The sequence below is a fragment of the Gavialis gangeticus genome, unplaced genomic scaffold (genome assembly GCF_001723915.1).
Source record: "Gavialis gangeticus isolate Ggan-Ray unplaced genomic scaffold, GavGan_comp1, whole genome shotgun sequence".
NCBI classification, from domain to species: Eukaryota; Metazoa; Chordata; order Crocodylia; family Gavialidae; genus Gavialis; species Gavialis gangeticus.
Window position 1 is genome coordinate 1,861,809 of NW_017728983.1, and position 18,816 is coordinate 1,880,624.

General features: G+C 46.9%; 1 protein-coding gene across 3 annotated transcripts in view; it reads right to left on the bottom strand.

Annotated features, from left to right (window-relative positions):
- Positions 1–5,421: 5,421 nt before the first annotated feature.
- DZIP1L (DAZ interacting zinc finger protein 1 like) overlaps positions 5,422–18,816 on the bottom strand; it is a 41,731-nt gene continuing 28,336 nt past the window's right edge. For 2 of the 3 annotated variants that reach the window (XM_019512817.1, XM_019512808.1), the window contains 6 exons: positions 17,732–17,865; positions 14,792–14,984; positions 12,842–13,061; positions 10,227–10,438; positions 8,585–8,724; positions 5,422–6,164 (listed from right to left, as the gene is read on the bottom strand). In XM_019512817.1, the coding sequence (XP_019368362.1) occupies positions 5,973–6,164; positions 8,585–8,724; positions 10,227–10,438; positions 12,842–13,061; positions 14,792–14,984; positions 17,732–17,865 (1,091 nt within the window). In that variant the 3' untranslated portion in view covers positions 5,422–5,972. Of the gene's footprint in view, positions 6,165–8,584; positions 8,725–10,226; positions 10,439–12,841; positions 13,062–14,791; positions 14,985–17,731; positions 17,866–18,816 lie in introns of those variants that run through there. The other variant, XM_019512826.1, reaches the window with a different exon arrangement.

Sequence of the window (18,816 nt, forward strand, 5' to 3'; positions counted from 1 at the left end):
CATGGGGTAGTAATCGGTGGGCTGGATCACGGCCTGGATCATCCCTTTCAGGTCCTGAATCTTTGCTTAGGGTAGGCAGTAGACCTCGCGTGTCGAGCGGTCCTGGCAACAGATGGGGCCCTCCGTACCTCTGAGGATGGATTCGCCTATGATGATCACTCGATGCTTTTTCCTCCGGGACTGCTTGGCTCCTTCAGCCTGCTCAGATCATGGAGAGTGTGGAGTTGTCTCCTCTCCGGGTGCCTCCTCTCATTCTTTCTCCTCCAGAGTTGCCAGGGCCTAACACCTGTTCTCCAGCTGGACTGGAGGAACTGGTACTGCTGTGTTACGAGCAGCCTTGGTTCTGGAGGTAACCATCTGCCACTCTGCAGTGGAGGGCACTTCCCAAGGTACTTCTTCCTTGGGTGTGTGGCCCTGCAGGGAAAGGAAATAGCCGTCAATTTCATCCTCCGCCTCCCTGATTCCCCTCAGTCTGCTAACCTCCTCCTGGAGCTCCCTCACCTACGCCTCCAGGGCCCTAAGGCGGGCGCCCACAGGACAGGTGTGGGGGTCCCCAATCCCTGCTCCCCCAGGCCTTGCTGGGCAACTCCCTCAGGCCAGGGGGTGGGAGGACACCAGTCCCCCCATGGGCTCCGTCTGGGTGGAGGCATCAGACAAGCCCTGGGTAGGCTGCGCCCCCTGGGCAGGGGCCCTCGCAGCACTCCGTGTCGACACCATCGTAGGAGTTGCTGCTTGTTTATGGCTTAGTGCCACTTGTTTATGGCAAACAGTTGCTGCTCGTTTATGGCTTAGTGCCAGTTGACAGAGTTGAAAGTTTTTGTGAGGTCAAGAAAGGCAGTGTAGAGAGGCTTATGTTGTTCCTGACATTTCTCCTGCAAGTAGTAAGCTCTGAAAATCATGTCAGTTGTACCTCTTGATGCCCTAAACCCACACTGAGATTCTGGGAGGAGCTCTACAGCAAGTGGAAGAAGACGGTTCAGGAGGATTCTCACAATGATCATTCCTGTAGTGGACAGCAAAGTGATCCCACTGTAGTTTCCACAATCAGACTTCTGTCCTTTCTTGAAGATTGTCACAATCATGAGGTCATTTGAGACGTCTTCATAATTCAAGATCCTTAAGATGAGGGCATGAATCTGTGTTTTAAGCTGCTCTTCTCCCAGCTTGAAGATTTCATTGGGGATTCCATCTGCTCCAGATGCCTTGTTGTTCTTCATCTGTTTGGCTTTCCTCACCTTGTCAAGGGTTGGAGGATTCTGGGATCATCTCTGTTTTCAACTCCATCCCACAACACCCAGTCATCCTCATCAACAACAGAGTCTTGATTGTTGCTCCTTCCAATGGGCATTGATGGCTCCCCTTTCCTTGATCAGATGTCCTCCATCCTTAGGTGTGAAGGGGATTGTACTTGAGTGCTTTAACCATAGATAGCTTTGGTGGCACTGAAGAAATTTCACATATCATGGATGTCAGCAAGATGTTGAATCTTCTTAGCCTTGTCTTCCCACCATTTGTTTCATATCACAGGTCCTTTTATGGCCCTCTGCCTTGGCTTGTTGGAGATTCAATTTCTTTTGCTTGGAGTTGGTGTCATTTTGCCAAACACATAAGGCCTTGCACCTGTGATCAGTCAAGTCTTGAGTTTTCTGGTCATTCTCATCAAACCAGTTTTGATCTTTCCTGGTAGAGAATCCAAGTGTCTCTTCCCAGGCACTGATGATGGTGGCCTTGAGAGCACCCCACATGCTGCTGACATTCTCCTATTGTTGTTGATTGGACATGAACAGTTTTTTGTTGCACTGGTGGAAGAGGCCTCACTTGCTTGGGTCCTTGAGCCTTTCAATGTTGATCTTCCATTGGCATTGCTTCTGCTGCAGCTGTCATTTGGAAGTCAGTTTGAGTGATATAACTGAGCAGATGAGTCAGTAATTGGTCCAGCAATCATCAGCTTCTAGCATAGGTTGGGTGATGCAGAGCATCTTTGTGATCTTGGGCGTGGACAATAACATAGTCAATTAGGTGCCAATGTTTAGATTGTGGGTGTTGCCATGACCTCCTGTGCCTGTTTTTCTGGTGGAACAGGGTGTTGGTGGTGATGAGTCCATGTTTTGTGCATTTGGTCAGGAGGAGGATGCTGTGGTGATGAGTAGGGGGTGCATGTGCACCCCCTGAGAGTGCTGGTGCACTTCCTGACAGGCTGCACTCCCTGCTTAGGTGACGGGTTGTGGGGGGCAGGCAGGAGCACTGGTGTCCCCCCTGCGAGCACCAGCCAGGGAGTGGGAGTGCCAGATGTAGAACCGTGGCTGCTTCCTGGTCAGCGCAATTCGCCAGTTGGCGAGATTGGCTGTGGGGGGGCACCCCCTCCCCGGTCAGTGACTGGTCACTGGAGGGGCATGTGCCCTCCTGCCCCAATCGCCCATAGGAGGATGCCACTGGAGCTGGCCTTTCCTACTTTTTCCTTGCCAATGGTTCTTTTCCAGAGGTTAGTGTCCTTTCTGACTCTTGCATTGAAATCACCAAGAAGAATCAGCCCGTCTGCCTCCTGAACATCAGAAAGGAGTTGGTCAAGGATGGCACAGAATTCCTCCTTGGTTTCACCAGTGGCATCAAGGGTTGGGGCATACGTGCTGATGACATATTGGCTCCCCACCAGTTCAAAACAGAATCATGAGGTGCTTATTGATTCCCATAGGGAACTCACCGAGTTGGTTTATGAGTTCATTCTTAATGGCAAAACTAACTCTGTGAAGTTGGTGTTCTCCTTCCTGTTACCCATTGAGAAGAAGGTATAGCCACTTCCATGTTCTTTGAGCTGTGCATCTCCCACTTGCTAGGTCTCAGTCAGTGCAGTTAATGTTGTGTCACCTGAGGTCTTGGGCCACAATTGCAGGATGGCACTCTGGGCATTCACTATTAGGGCTGTCCATGAGGGCCCTGACGTTCCAGGTCCCAAAAATGATGGTGCATCTTTGCTGGTGTTTTTGACAGCAGTAAAGGTGATCCCACTGGATGTGATTATCCAGTCAGGAAGAAATACAGAGTACTGTATTAGACAGGCTATGTTTAGGGCACCTTTCCTAATTCCCTTCTCATGTGGGATGATCAGAGTGGATCCCAAAGAAGGCTGCTCAGTCACAGTTACAGCTGACAAATTGCACTCCTGTCTTGTCCAAATGCTAGACCACCTCTTGTAACTTGTGGACCGATGGCTGGGGGTCAGACGGGCTTATTATAGTGGCAACCTGTACTCGCCATGTCACAACACTGTCAAAGGATATATGTGGCTTTTGAGGAGCGAGCATGCATTTCCATCTGCCGTCCTCAACATATCCTGGTGGTGGTGGTGCTGCTTGGTCTGTGACTGCTTATTCATCAGAGTTATGCCTGCTTATTTCCCTGAAGGTTAGTCTGCTATCTGCCACCTGTGGACATGCTGGGTGACAGTACAGCTCTGGCCCACAGAGATGAGGGATCAATAATTATAACAGAGTGGCAAGAGTGGCAGCTTGAGACCTCCTTGTCACTGCTCAGGAACTGGATTTTTCTTCCTTCTGTGCGTGCTTTCTCCTATGTCATGCTGGTAAGGTGAAGTCCAATCTAGCACCTGAAATTAGTTATATTATTGTAGCACATGTTAGGTGAAACCCTGTCAGTTCATTTCCCCTAATACCAGCTCTGCCCTACAGCAGGGAAGAGCCTATAAAAAAAGAAAAAAATCACTGAAACAAGCATGTTTTATTGAACAAAGTATTTAACATCATTGTGATCATGAGCAAACAATAAGGATAATGACTGTTAAATTAGCTGTAAAGTATCTTGTACAGCTATGGTACTGCTGGCATAATAAATAATACACATAATTTACAATTCTTCATTAAAAGAGAGACATTAATTAATGTGTGATTTTAAAGGGATGTGTGAAATATACAGCCATGTTAAAAAATGCACGTGCGCATGCGCGTGCACACACGCGTTACATGTTTTGAGATAGTTGGCCACACACTAGGCATGTAGTTTTGATGAAAGCTCAGTGATATTATTTTAGATTTAAATCACATTTCCATTTTCCTAAATTGAGAATCTGCTATACATCCATGGATATAAAGAGCCATATATGTAACATTTTAAATTCAAAGATTTTTTCCCATAAAATAGAACAATAAATAACATAGACTCAAATATGAGATGTAGTGAAAATATAGTGAAATTTGCTTTTAACTGTCTTTCCTAAAATCTGAATGATCAACTTTTTAAAAAGTCCAAAGAGCTGTTTAGAAGAGTTGATTAAAACGGCTTTGATGACTGGGTCTCATGGGCCGCATCTACATGAGACACTGACTGTGCAGTTGTTTCTGTGCAGTTATTTACTACTTGAATACACCAGTACTAAATGACTGTGCAGTAATTGGAGTTACTGCAGAGTAGCATCCCCGAATGGCTTTTTGGTGATGCTGTGCGGTAGTATCATGTCATGCTTTGTGCCACGTGATGCTACTACGCAGTCAGTGTCTTGTGTAGATGCTGAGTAGTAAATATTTTCTTGGGAGGGTCAGACTCTGGAGGTTTGCAGGAAAAAATGCTCTGAATTAGAAGAACAAAACAAGGCAGCTGTAGTATTTTTAAAAAAAAACAAACAAAGAAGCTGGATTATGTATAGTGGAACCTAGTTAACACTTTAGCATTTGCTGAAATACATCATGACTTTGGGAAACTACTGTGGAGAATATCCCTGGGTGAGTGAGGAGACAGCATTTGCATGGGATGGTCTATTACTTGTATATTGGTATACAATATTCATTCATTCTGACCCTAAATATTAAACATGTGGTCCAGATTGTGGTGTTGGTAGGCTCAGCTGTCCTGCTGTATTGCAGCAGGTAGCACTAGGGGAACACTGTGTAGTGTCACTGGGTCTCTGTTCTTCTAGATAGCTTGAGAACAGATTCATACATGTTAGGGGCTGGAAGGGAATTACAAGATCATCGGGTCCAGCCCCCTTGCACTTAGGTAGGAAAGACTGCTGGGGTCAGATGACCCCAGCAAGGTGGACATCAAGATGCTTTTTAAAGATCACCAGGGTGGGTGACTGTACCACCTCTGGAGTGAGCCTGTTTTAGACCCTCAGCACTCGACTTGTAAAGAAGTTTTTCCTTATGTCCAGTCTGAAGCGATCTCCTACATTCTGGGAAGGGGAAGGACTGCAGAGGTGACTGGTCTCTTCACAGTGAGACCCAAATGAAGGTGCCTGCCCCCCGTGCTCCCTATGAGGCCTAGCTGCAAGCCATACTGCTACCGACTATAACCACTCCCAGCTGTGTCCTTGTGGTGTAGCTGCGGAGGCTCTACGAAATGCTGCGGAACCTCGCTGCGTATCTTTGGGCAGAGTCTGGGATGTCAATTCCCACAGATTTGCATGAGTTTCCCATGCTTTTCAGCTAACGGCTCCACTGGGCTGATTCTCTGTGGGGCTTCACTTTGCTTCTTATCTTACACACGCCCAAAGCAAGGGTGCAAAATGCTAGTGTTTGGATGGGATAAAAGTTACTCTTCCCATACAAATAACAGCACAAGGTGCTGAATCAGCCTCCCTGTGCTTATTTGACAGGACTCCATTAAGCTCTAGAGTTTGCTTTGGATAATGTACTTGCTTGATCCAATCTAAACCCTGTGTCCACTATTGCTGACACCCGTGGAGCTTCCAGCAGCCTCCAAGTCCAGGCTAAGTGCCGCCCCTGCACATTTGTTGGGTTATGGAGCCCTCCAGTGGTGATTTCCCCTTCCTTGTTTTCAAAGAAAATTTTCTAACCATTCCCAGACAAAGTTCTTTGGCTAGATGTGGTAATTTTATTAGACCAACTAAAACCATCCCCAGCCATGTCAGCATTTTGCTCTACCACCAGTTGCTTTGCTTTGTCAGCTCCACAACGTGGCTCAGCAGACTTTGCCTTCTACCTCCCATCAAGAGAAGGGGATCACCAGCCTCTAGTCTTTATGCTGCTGGAGCTCCAGACGCTGGTGGCCTGGGATCCTGCTGAATCCATGCTGCGACGCACAGCAGCCTGAGGGGGCAGCTGCTGTGGTATGTTTGTCTGACTCGTGGCATCCAGATGTTCAGTGATTTCTTCAAAGGAGGAGATCTCCAAATCACTGTCCTCATCTACAAACTACACGGGGAACAGGGAGAAGAAGGCGTGAGGGAACGGGGTATGACCATGCACCGTCCTTGTTCACAATGTACCAGGTAGAGATGCTGGGGCCAGGGTAAGGTTAGTGTAATGTTTTCCTTCTTTGCCCCCCTATAAGCACTTTTAAAATGCTCAACATTTCTTATTGACCAGCATCTAATTTATAAAAGGCATGCTTACTGGTTTGCTTTCACAGCTCCCCACCAATTCCCAGTTCAAGGCAGGGCTTGCTGTTGCCCAGCAATAATATTTATGGGGCACGTCTACATTGCTTCTGTGCTGTGCCCAGATTTGCCCTTGTGCAGCACATTGCTCTTACTCACTCCTGTTCTGTGGGTGTCCACTCCTGTACACAAGGCATATGTCTTGGCCATGAGCTACAGCAAGGGTTTGACACACATTGGCCATGCAAGCAGCAGGGGCAGCCCTTGTGTTTGGCACACAGCTGATGCGAGAGGGAGTAGGAAGTAGAGTGGCAGATCAGGCAGAGAGCAGAGAAGCACTTACGGAGAAAGTAGGGGGCCTCTCTGGTGTCATATTTCCCAAAGCATTTGGCCACTATTGGGTCTCTTTTATACAGGCACCCAGTCTTGACTTGAAAGGTCTGGGAGACGCAGTAAAGAAAGCTGATGGAAATGCATCAAAAGTATCAAGTACTAATTAAATGGCAAAACTGAAAACAACCGGGGAGAACGTTGATTAAGTTCCATCAACTGTTCCTGAAATCTATTTCTGAGCAACCACTTGTGCTCTCTGGTCTCTGTTCCCTACATTGCTGTACAAAACTGACCTTCACTTGTGGTTTAACTTCTAATGGAATAGAACCAATGGCTACTTTTCCTATTTCAGCTTCTTTTCCTAGAGTGAACTAAAAACCCAGGACTGCAGCTGGATTTTCAGCAGGAGCCCTCTTTACCCATGGCCTGGGCCTTGTGTTGGTTCATCTCCAAATCTCAATACTTGTCTCCTTTTCTGGGAAAGATTTTGCCTTATTTTGAACTTGATTCATTCCCTCAGCTTACGAGAAGTGTTTGCAGGTTGTTTTGTCATTTCAGTAAGAAACCTCCAATAATCATTTGATTGGGACTGTTTATTACTGGTCCCTTGACACCATCTTGTGGCCATCTTGCATTAAGATGCACATGTTTTATCACTATTTGATATAATTCTACTTTTAGTTATATCCATGTGTTACAAATTGGTACACATTGGTACACTTGGTGGGACTGCTTAGGAAAAGTCATTTAAAAAGCAATTTGACTCCAATGATGCTACCATATAAACCATGGTTATGTGTGCATATGTCCCATTGTAGTAGATGAACAGTTTTGCCATTGTGTCATTCCAGTTATCTCTAGTGATGTTCCAGAGGCAACTTTTTCATTTGCTTCCTGAGCATTTCATGGGGTTTTTTTTTCTGCAATGTGAAGGTCTGGGTGACCTCTCACACATACATCATGATCCAGAAGGACTGACAGTTGTGTGTTACTACTATTGCTATTACTACTATGTGAATTTCCATTTTTTCAAGGGCTGTGACTGGATGAATATTAGAAAGGAGTTACTTTGTAAGTGGATAAAGGGGCATATCTTTGGCGACTTTAAGGGCAACTACAGCCCCTCTCAGTAGAACTATGAATTTATATCAGATAATTCCACCTAACTATCAGGCCTTCTGTACTTAATTTTGAGACAGGTATGGACAGTTTTGAAAATGCCACTAAGACCAATTTTCTATGCCCTCTAAACATTTGGGGCTGATAGAAACTCAACTGTGATATTTCCTTTTCATGTCCCTATGCCAACTACTGTAAAGTACAAGTTCTTTCAAGCGATGAGGATGTCTCTTACTAGTGGTTGGGACAAATTCTCCTCTCTTCTTGGAAAAGGTCTTTCCATCCCCTCTTCCACCCAAAAAGATGCACCTGATCTTGGACACGTCCTCTATTTTCATTCCCACACACCATGTTACTTACTTCCCATGTGCTGTGTTTACATGGTAGAGCTGGACTGCAGGGTGGCATGGTGGGAAGGGAAAGACACATTTTGATCTTTTGGCTTTGCAGCCAGGAGGCTCAACCAAATACCTCAACTGTGGAAACCCAGATTTGTCTGAACTAGCCCTGAGCCTGTCTAACTGAAAATCATCAGCTCAGAGCAGAGCACATGTTCATCCTCCCCAGTCTACATGCTTGATGGTTCTCTTCCCCATACCAATGCCTTGTTGGTTTTGAAACACTGGGTATAAAATGATCTCTATTGGTAAGTATTTTGGGACTATGGTGATTTCCATACTGAATTGTTGCATTCCTGAATACCAGAGGCCAGGTTTGGAAAAGATAGACCCTTCCCTCTTGCTGCACGGATTTCTCCAGCAATATGTCTTTTGCCCATAATACCTGAAGCTTCTTGGCCAAGTGACTGGCTTTCGGAGAGTCAGTACTCTGGGCTGGGAGGAGCTTCACCCCACCAGCTGGCTTCTTTGCTGTCATGTTCAGTGTGCTCTCCAGGCTCTTCGCTATTGCAGCCACCCGTGTCCCTATGCAGAGCAGAGCTGGTTAGAATGAGAGTCCAAGACCATGCAGTCACACAGTAAATATCAGTTCCACATGGATTGACTGGGCTATGCCAGTGCTCCTACTGGGACTGAAACCTAGAAATTCCCAGCTAGAAGGGCTTGCCTCTCCACTTAGGGTCTGACCGATCACCATATTTGAGGTCAAGAAGAAATTTTATCTTATGGTCAGATTGTTATGGACTGTGGTGGTTTTGCCTTCCTCTGTAGTGCGTGGTATGGCCCTCTGCCTTGGATCTCTTGAGTCTATTTTAATAAGCCTTGCAGCAGTAGGACACGGGCTGTCATTATCCCCCCACTTTACCTGTGGCAGGTTCGGGTGTTATGTTTTGTGTTATGCCAGGGTTGACTGTGTAGTTTTGCTAATAAGCTGCACAATGATTTGTATCGGACAGTTTGGACAGGGATGATCCTGACTTAGGCAGGGGGTTGGACTAGCTGACCTCCAGAGGTCCCTTCCAGCCCCACTCCTCTATGCTTCTGTGATTCTACAGCTAGATGGTTCGTTGAGATTCATGGCAAGAGGGAAATAGGTGGGCTTCTTCCTTCCTGACTCATTTTTCTAACATCAGTGGACTTGGATTTGACCTGTGCTCTGATGTTTCCAGAAAGGAATAACTACATATGCTGTGGTCCTATAAGAAGCAACTAAAACTTGTATAATGAAAGTGAACTAATAAAAATAAACATATTTCTCTGGGTATCTCTATTCTGCCCTCCAAGGTGAGCCCAAGGCACCAACCAGAAGTATGTCCTACCCCCAGCCTCCTACTCTGGGAGTGACACACCCCAGATATCAGGCACTGTAGTCAGTTTGCCGCAGTCCTGAGCAATCCCCAGGAAGTTTCCCATGACAGAGAGCCTGGGAGTGGCTTAGCTCACACTGTGTCATGCTAAACTGGCTACCATGCCTAGTTTCTGGACTTTGGTGCATATGGTGAGGGAGAAGGTGGGTGGAATACATTTCTCAACCCAAGCTATTGGATTTGAGCTATTTGAGCTGCTTTTTTTTTTAATACTATTAACTACAGTAGAGAACTTTGGCCTTAACTGTTCAGAAGTTTTGTAGTAGATGGGCATGTCTACATGTGCCAATTTAAGGTGCGTTAGCCATTTCTAAGGCACATTAAGGGTGCAAGTCTACATGTGTGTGCCTTAATACACCTTAAAAATGGCTAATGCGGGTATCAAAAGCAGGCATCAAATTTAGGCACGAATAGTTAAAGTGCCTTAATGTACATGTAGATATGCTAACGTGCATTAATGCTGTGTATGTTGACTGACCTGGAACTAACTTAAGTCCCAAGTCAGTCTGTGCACTGCATTAATATGCCTTGGTGCATACATGTGTTAGATGCCTGCCTAAATCGCCTTAGTGCACATTAGGCAAATGTGCATTAAATTTGGGCATGTGTAAAAACCATGTGTAGACACACCCAATGATGGTTATTTTGGTACTGACTGACCTGAAGGAGTTGTTCCAGCTGAAAGAACCATCACTGGACTGGCTTTTTCTTCTGAGGACTCTATATCAGACCAGTCTGATTCACTCGCATCATGATGTGTCATTCTGGAAGGGGTCTGCACTTGCTGCATGTTCATGGGATGCCTGACCTTCACTGGGGAAAGGTTGGAGTGGTCCCCCACAGATTCCTCCTCAGAGCTAAAAGGTGGGGTGCTGAGGGATAGACAGTGAAAGAAGGAAATGTCAGAGAAGGGGGGAGAAGAGTGCTTTGAGAAGTGGGGTCATAGAAATCTTGGGCCACTGGTGATAAGGGTACCTAAACCATCTCTCTAAGTACAAGCTGATAACACTCTCAGCCACTGGCTAGATGGTTGTACAGAAAGAACAGAAAGTTTCAGTACAAAAATCTCTGAAACTTGAATGCCAACCTGGAGAAAAGGAGGAAACATGAGCCAACTGTCTTCTTCTATTTCACCTGTGCTTAAAGCAGCTGCTCATGCAGCTCAGCACAGCATTATGTGCAGGGGTAGGCTGTCAAAGTCCCCAAAAACCTTCAGTACCTACTTTGTTTCCCACGAGCCAGGAAGGGGAGGGAGGGGTTACCTACTGCCAGTTCTTCCTGTGTGACCTCTCTTTCCACCAGTCCAAAATGCACATAACTTGTCCACTGCTTGGACTCTGCCCAGCCTCCCTTAAAAATCCCTCAACTCACTTCTTGCATCCTAGAGTGAGCATGAGCTCATTGTTGTTACGTGTCCTCAGACCCAATACAACTAAAGATCCTCTGTACTAAAGATCAGCTGTCATCTCTTATCACCTTCCCTTCCCCCCACCCCATCTTCATTTTGCCTAAGCTGAATGATCTCTCCATGCTTGTCTTTCAAGCACTTCTCTATTTATTTCTCCAGTGCTCCAAAAGCCTGAAACCACCTGAATTATTCCCTCAGTCAGGGGGAAGACATCCAAGGAAAAATGATAGCACTACCAAGCATGACACTCCCCATTTTTGAGCCCATTGCCAGTGTGCAGAGGAAACAATTAGAGGTCAAATTCCATCAAAAATACTTCAAGACAATAATACAGTCATAGACTGATCTATCTGAAGAGGCATCATGATCACTGTTTTTATATGACTTAGAGACAGAGATGCTCAACCAGGCATTCCTGCAGCAGGGGAAATTATTTTTCCCTGACATGCAAGTATGAAGGTGCTGGCACTTCTCTGATAGTTTCATAGTAGCTAGGGTCAGGAGGGACCTGAACAGATCATGTAGCCTGACCCCCTGCCACAGGCAGGAATGAAAGCTGGGTTCACAAGACCCCAGACAGGTGATTATCCAAACTCCTCTTGAATTTGCCCAAGGTAGGGGCGAGGACCACTTCCCTGGGAAGTTGGTTCCAGATTTTGGCCACCCGAACTGTAAAACATTGCCCTCTGATCTCTAACCTAAACCTATTCTCCATCAGCTTATTACCATTGTTCCTCGTCACCCCAGGTGGTGCTGGGGAGAAAAGGTCTCTACCTATTTGCTGTTGATCTCCCCTGATGAGTTTGTAGGCAGCCACCAGGTCCTCCCTCAGCCTCCTCTTGCTAAGGCTGAATAGGTTCAGGTCCCTCAGTCTCTCCTCATAGGGCCTGTCCTGCTGCCCTCTCACCAAGCGGGTGGCCCTCCTCTGAACCCTCTCCAGGCTGGCCACATCCCTCTTGAAGTGCGGCGCCCAGTGCTGGATGCAGTGCTCCAACTGCAGCCTGACCAGTATTGCGTAGAGGGGGAGTATCACCTCTCTGGACCAGCTTGAGATGCACCTTTGGATGCATGACAAGGTATGGCTGGCCTTGCTGGCTGCGGTCTGGCATTGGCGGCTCATGTTCATCTTGGAGTCAATAATGACTCAAAGATCCTGTTCCACCTCTGTGCTTTCAAGAGGGGAACTCCCCAGCCTGTATGTATGCTGTGGATTCCTTCTCCCAAGGTGCAGCACCCTGCATTTGTCTATGTTGAACCCCATCCTATTTTCATCTGCCCACTTTTGTAGTCTGTCTAAATCTATTTGCAGCCTCTCCCTCCCTTCAAGTGTGTCCACCTTGTCCCACATCTTAGTGTCATCTGATGATACTGAGGACAAAATTCACTTAAGTCATTGCACTGGGATGGCAGGCAGAGCCCAGTCATGCCATTGCCAAAATCACTCATTTCTGAATGCCACATGTACTACAGAATTGATGTGAGGCTTTAAAGAGTAGCCCCCAAACCAACCTTTTTATACAAGGAAGCTACAGATTAGATGCTGAGAATCCACAAGTAATTCTCTGTCATTTCATTTGTTTAATGGGGGTGGCCAGGTGCCTCGGCATCTCTTCAAGGCTGGGCAAATTAAGCAGTGCTTCAGATGCTCCCCTGGCTAAATTCCTTCCATTACAAATGTTTTGTGTTTTTGAAGAGCCTGGCACAATGGGACCCATGGTCCATGTCTTGGGATCCTAGGCATCACTGCTCTACAAGCAACAGTGACAGAATAGGGTTGTCCATGCTCTGTTCTGGGGTTGTAGGGAAAAGGGAAAAAAGTATGAGAGAAATGTCTGTGGTAAGGATAGGAATAGATGTTGGGATTCACCTGGCTTGTAGGATGGTAGCACGGTGGGGGCTGGTGGGACCCCTGGCTCTGTTTCGTGGTGTTATTTTGGGTGTCTCTGTTGAGCTGGGGGGGTAAGTGACTTTGCTGCGAGGAGTTAAACTGGGTGTCTCTGAGATATTGGCTTGTAACTCAGCTGGTAGCATTCTGGGTTTGGAAGATGTGACCTGGTGAGGTGACACAGGACTCTTTGGGCTTTTAACTGGAAAGACATGAAAAATGGTGAGAGCAAAGAAAACCATTACATATTCCCAAACTGTCTGGCTTGCATGCATGTTTTAGTTTTTGATATATCTGTGCTGTTAATCTTGCTTAGGAAATGGGGTTATGGTAAGAAAAGAAAAAAGTTTACAAAATGAGCAGATGAAAGGGTATGCTAAATGCTGCTAAGGGGAAATTTTCCAATGGCGTAAATCAATTGCTAAACCACCTTCCCCCACCTCATGTAAGAAGAAGAGGTCCATGTACATGACTGATTCTCAGCCAACAGATTAGGGCAGAGGTTGGCAATGTTTTCTGGCAGGGGAATGGGATGACCCATCTTGGGTCAGAGAGCAGGGCTGGGATCCAGCATGACCTGGATAAACTGGAGAAATGGTCCACAATCAATGAAATTCCACAAGGACAAGTACAAAGTTCTGCACTTGGGGCAGAATAACTGTATACGCAAATACAGATTAAAGAATGAGTGGCTAGGCTGCAGAGAAGTACCTGGCAGTTATGGTGGACCATAAGCTGAATATGAGCAAACAGTATGCCTTTGTTGCAAAAAACCCCAATGGTATCCTGGGTTGTATTAACAGGAGTGTCATTTGCCTATCAAGGGAAGTGATTCTTCTGTTGTTTTTAGCATCGGTGAGATCTCACTTGGAGAGCTGTGTCCAGTTTGGGGCCCCACACTTCAAGCAGGAGATGGCCAGTTTGGAAAGAGACTGGCTTAGAGCAACAAAAGTGCTCAGGGGCCTAGCACTCAAGACTCATGAGGGAAAGCTGAAAGAACTAGGGATATTTAGTTTGGGGAAAGGCAGACTTGGAGTGGGAGAGGGGACACTGATAATAGTCTTCAGATACCTGAAAGGAAATTGAAAGGGTGGAGATAGGGCCCATAGGGGACAGGATGAGAAGAAAGGGACTCAAGCTGCAGAGGGGAAAATTTAGGATGGAAATTAGGAGGAACTTTCTGATGTATAAGGGTAGTCAAGCACTGGAACAGGCTATCTAGAGAAACTGGAATTTCCATCCTTGGAGGTTTTCAAGAGCAGGATGGACAGACATACTTGGCTGGGATGGTTTAGTCAGAGATGTTCCTGCTTTGAGCAGGGGGCTGGATAGATGAGCTCATGAAGCCCATACTTCACAGATCATAGGATCATACATTATATGATCCTATGATCTGGCCTGTGGGTCATAGGTTGCTGATCTCTGGAGTAAAATACACTGAGGGGTTTTTGGTTCCCAGCGAGTGCAGAATTAGAGGTGCAGAAAGCTGTGGAAGAACCCCCCTCTTCCCCCCACTCTTTCTGCAGTGGCACTGAGCTTCTGTTACTTGCTAGATGGCTTTCTATCACTGCTCTGCTTCGCGGCTCCATGAAACTCCAGCTGATGGCAACAAAGCAGCTTTCTGCATTTTCTAGCATCTGGTAAAAGGAAGAGAGTTTCAGGACCAGGAGCTGGGTTTTTTTTTTTCTGCAGTTTTCTCTTGAATTTTCCCTTCAAGGAGCATTAATAGAGAAGCCCAGTCAACCTAGTCAAAGTGAGCAGTGCACACAGCAAATGCAAAGGGTTAATTTCTGCTGGACACAACATCCTGCTCAGTGTACCCTGGGGCTGCTTGACAGACAGTGGAAACCATGCCCGTGACAATGATAACAAGCTGCGAATGAACTCTTGTCCCCAGCATGAGAATCCAAGGAGAGAAACATTGGCGTTTACCTGAAAATACAGAGACTTGCCCCAGCAAAGTATCGTCCTCCTCCTGCCGCTGCTTGACTTTCCGGGTGACATCTTGGATTAACTTCTCCCTCAAGCTGAGGAGATGTGGAAACTTCTTGGCCTTCTGTTGCTGTTGAGTTCTTACCAGAGCTCTCAGAGTTTTATAGGTCTGAGCTGGAATCCCCTTTGCAGCCTGAAACAGAGAGCATAACACTGCAACCTCCCCTGACAAACCCACAAAACTCCTGGCACTGCCTTGTGTGGTGTGCTGAGCTGTCCCCAAAGCTCCCATCATATCTGGAAGAGAGCTCAACCTCCTCCACATTAGAGGCCCAGGTCCAAGCCTGCTGGAATCAACAGGAGTTTTTCTATCCTCTTCCCTGAGCTCAGGCATTCAATCCCTGATTTTCCTAACAAGAGCATGGAGCTGCTCATACAAGAAACAAATGCCTTGGTACCAGCATTCAGCCCTCCCACATCTGAATGCTGGCCCTTTTCTGCTCTAGTATGTATTTACAGGGCAGCCAGTGCCTACTGCAGATTCCAAGCTATCTGAGCCAATTCCTACCTGAGAAGAGAGATCAGGATAAGTAGGCTCGCTCATGGATCTGCCTTGAATGTGATTTGGGGTCCTGTGCAACTTTGCAACAGAAGGGTCCTGGCATGGTAGGAATCATTGGCAAGTCTGCTTAGAGGCCAGGGACTAGTTTTGGGTTTGCCAAGCAGAGGGTCTGCTGCAGCAGGTGTAACCCATGCTTGTTCCAAGAAGCTTGCAGTCAACTGAGATGTGTTGAGGAAGATTTCTCCGCAGCTGCCTGCACAGCTGAGTGTGAGCAACCCTTCAGTTCTAAAGGCACCAGATTCTCATGCAAATAAGTACCCTTTTCCCCTACTCCCCTTAGAAATTCACTGGCTAGGTGTTATTTATGTGCAGACTGTTGCCCTGAAGGCTCCTGCTTTGCAGTATTGCAGGAGAGAAGAGTGCACGAGCCAGAAGCACAGGCCATCTTCAATTAAATTTTTCTCTAAGTTCTGTCTACACTAAGGACTGTGGTCGATATTGCGACTTCTGGAACACTTCTGCTACCCCATGGAGGCACATACCCGTGCCCTGGAATTTAAGCTGTATGTAGATTATACCTACCCTGTGCCAGGTAAAGCAATATGCCATCCCCAACATGACCTTCCTCACCTCTGAAGTGTGTGTGGGCAGCAAGAGCTGTTTTAGCAGCTGCATTGTAGAGATGCAATGGCCTTCTCAGTGTAATCCCACGGGACTCCTTCCCTCTTTCAGTGGCAGCCTAGAGAACTGGCCTTCCTATCTGTTCAGTCACTTGCACACAAGACACTTGCTAGCCCTGGAGGACCTGAAGCTGAATAGGGTTGTTCTCGGCCCCTGTTCCAGGCCAGCCTGGGAGTCTGCAAGGTCAGGACTCAGTTGTTTTTGCTTTTTCCTGGCCTCCCTTATGAGTTGCAACCTCCTTATCCCCTGGAGCTTTCGGGATGGACACAGAAATGGAATGCAATTGTATTTTATTAAAGGCTTTTCTTTTGTATCACAAGGATCCCAGCGGGGGAAATGAATCAAAGGGCAGAACACAAAGGCTGTCTGGTCTGGATGCACGGCTTGCTCAGACTTGAGGAAGCGCCAGTGGCAAGGTCTCCAGTGAAGACCCAGCCCCCGAGGCTGCCTGTGTGTTCATTGTCTTTGCACTGCCCTGACAAGACAGCCGCAGTTATGCTGTGAACATGCATCCCCCAGAACCCAGGGAGAGTCAGAGAGAATGGTGTCCAATTAGCTCCACATGAAAAGGACTTGGACAGCAAGAACTTCCCTGATTTCCCTTGGGCCAGCGAGACTGGCTGCTTGGTCCCACCCTCCTTCCCCAAGCCATGCCCTTGAATAAAGACTCCTAGTTAAAAAAAAACAAAACAAAACACAAAACAAACAAACAAACAAACAAAACCCAAACCCATAGTTGGAGGGGCTAGAATAGTTGGGATATGAATGGCTGCACTGAAAGGGGCTGTTGCTAGAAAGGCAGTAATGTGTGCTCAGTGCAGCCTTTTCCTCGGCCTGATGAAGGGTGTTTGTACCCAAAAGCTTGCAAAGAATTTTTCCAACTATTTTAGCTGGTCTAATAAAAGATAGGATCTACCCAAAGAACCTCATCTGCCTATGTCCTTAGACCAACACGGTTACACCCTATACCCCTGTGCTCAGTGCAGAGGCAATGGTGGATTAGGCTTGAGAACAGAGGCAGGAGACCTGTTCCTTGCCCTTCTGTGTAGTGGTGGGTGTCTTCATTTGCCACTCTGTGAATTTCTTGCCCTCCCTCCCTTTGTCTACTTAGAGCATAAGCTTTTCCAAACAGGGAATGTCTGTACCGCTCCTGGGGCATTGGGATACCCTGGGGACACTGGGTGCTACAGCCACTCAAATACAGTTCAAAGTGCTATTTCTCTCCATGCCCTGCCTTGTCCCTCTCTCCTGCACACACCAGTGGTGCCTGTCTCTATAACTATATAGAAATATGCATCCTGCTTGTCACCAGACAACTTCGAGGTAAAGAGGCTTTTTCAAACTTTCTCTTTGCTTAACCTGGCCAAAATGAATTATTCCAAACAGGAGCTATTACCACACCTTCAGCTCTCCTGTGAAATGTGAATTTTCATTTCTACCTAGGAGAACTTTTACGGTCTCTGCTCTCTCCTATGCCTGATGAAGCGGGAATGTGCCTGAAAGCGTGCAAATAAATAAAATCATTTGTTTGCAAATATCTAGTTGTTTTAACAGAAGATACCACCTCTTGCATGAGTTTTGATTCCTTTTGGATCTACATTTAAAACCCTGGAAGAGCCGAAGTCAGAAGAGGTTGCACTGCACATGGGGAGATGACCCTCCTCCTGCCCAGAGCCTGTCTGTCTGCAGTAGCTTACCCTCCTCACACCCATGTTCTCAAGCTTCTCCTCCAGCATGTCCTCCAGAATGGGGCGAAACTGCTTTAGTAGGTTTGGATTCCTCCTTAGGGCTTCCAGGAGCCTCTGCTTCCTATCCAGAGTATCCTCCAGCTCTGCAGGAAAAAAAAATCCAGGACCTGTGAAGCAGGGTGTGATTAAACTGAACCCTTGATGTCACAGCAAGAGCCAGAGCAGTCCTGAGTATAAGGCTTCTCCCTTTATAGGAACCCTTGGCCAGGATCACTATTCTAGGGAAAGATGGACCAGTAGGGATGGGACACGTGCTAGGACTTTCCCTCTGCCCTGTCCTCTCCAGCACCAGGGTGCTGCTACCTCCATCATCCATTCAAGGTCCCAGAGGAGGGGATTGGCCTACTTTAATGGCCATCAGGGTGCCAAATTATCGCTTCTAGTGGCTACTGGTCCCCTTCTCACAGAAAATGCTGCTGCATCCGTTAAAGTCAGGTCATGTGCTCAACTTTTTCTTCCTAGTCACATGGGCAGGAAATGCATGAAACAGGAGGTTGTAACATCATGGCAAAAATCCACAAGCTGGGCTCTGGACCTTGATCCATCTCCAATCTCAGCCCTCCCAGTAGCTGGTCCATCCACCGTTGCCCACCTGAATCTGCTGTTGGGAGGAAGTTGACCCTAATGTAGTCAACCGCTGCCCCCCGCTCCAGATGGACCTTCACTTCACTCCGAGAGGATTCTTCAACCATGGACGACCCCACTCCAACCAAAGAGGACCCCCGCTCTGAGACTCTATATGGACTGAGGCACTTCCTCCGAACCACTTCCTCCACCATTGCGGACCATTGTAACGGGTTTGTGTTTATCTATCTCCTTTCTCTCTCAGCATCACGAACCCCCTCCCTCCCCTTCCCCCTATCCCGCACCGTAAATTGGTGCTCCTGCACAGTAGCACCAGCTAATGCTTTTTTTTTTGTGATGCTAATGCACAGTAGACTAATTCTACTGCTTATTAGTGCATTAGCATGGTTTTTGCCTGTCACGCTAATGCGCAGTAGAATTAATCTACTGCACATTTAGAGTCTCATGTA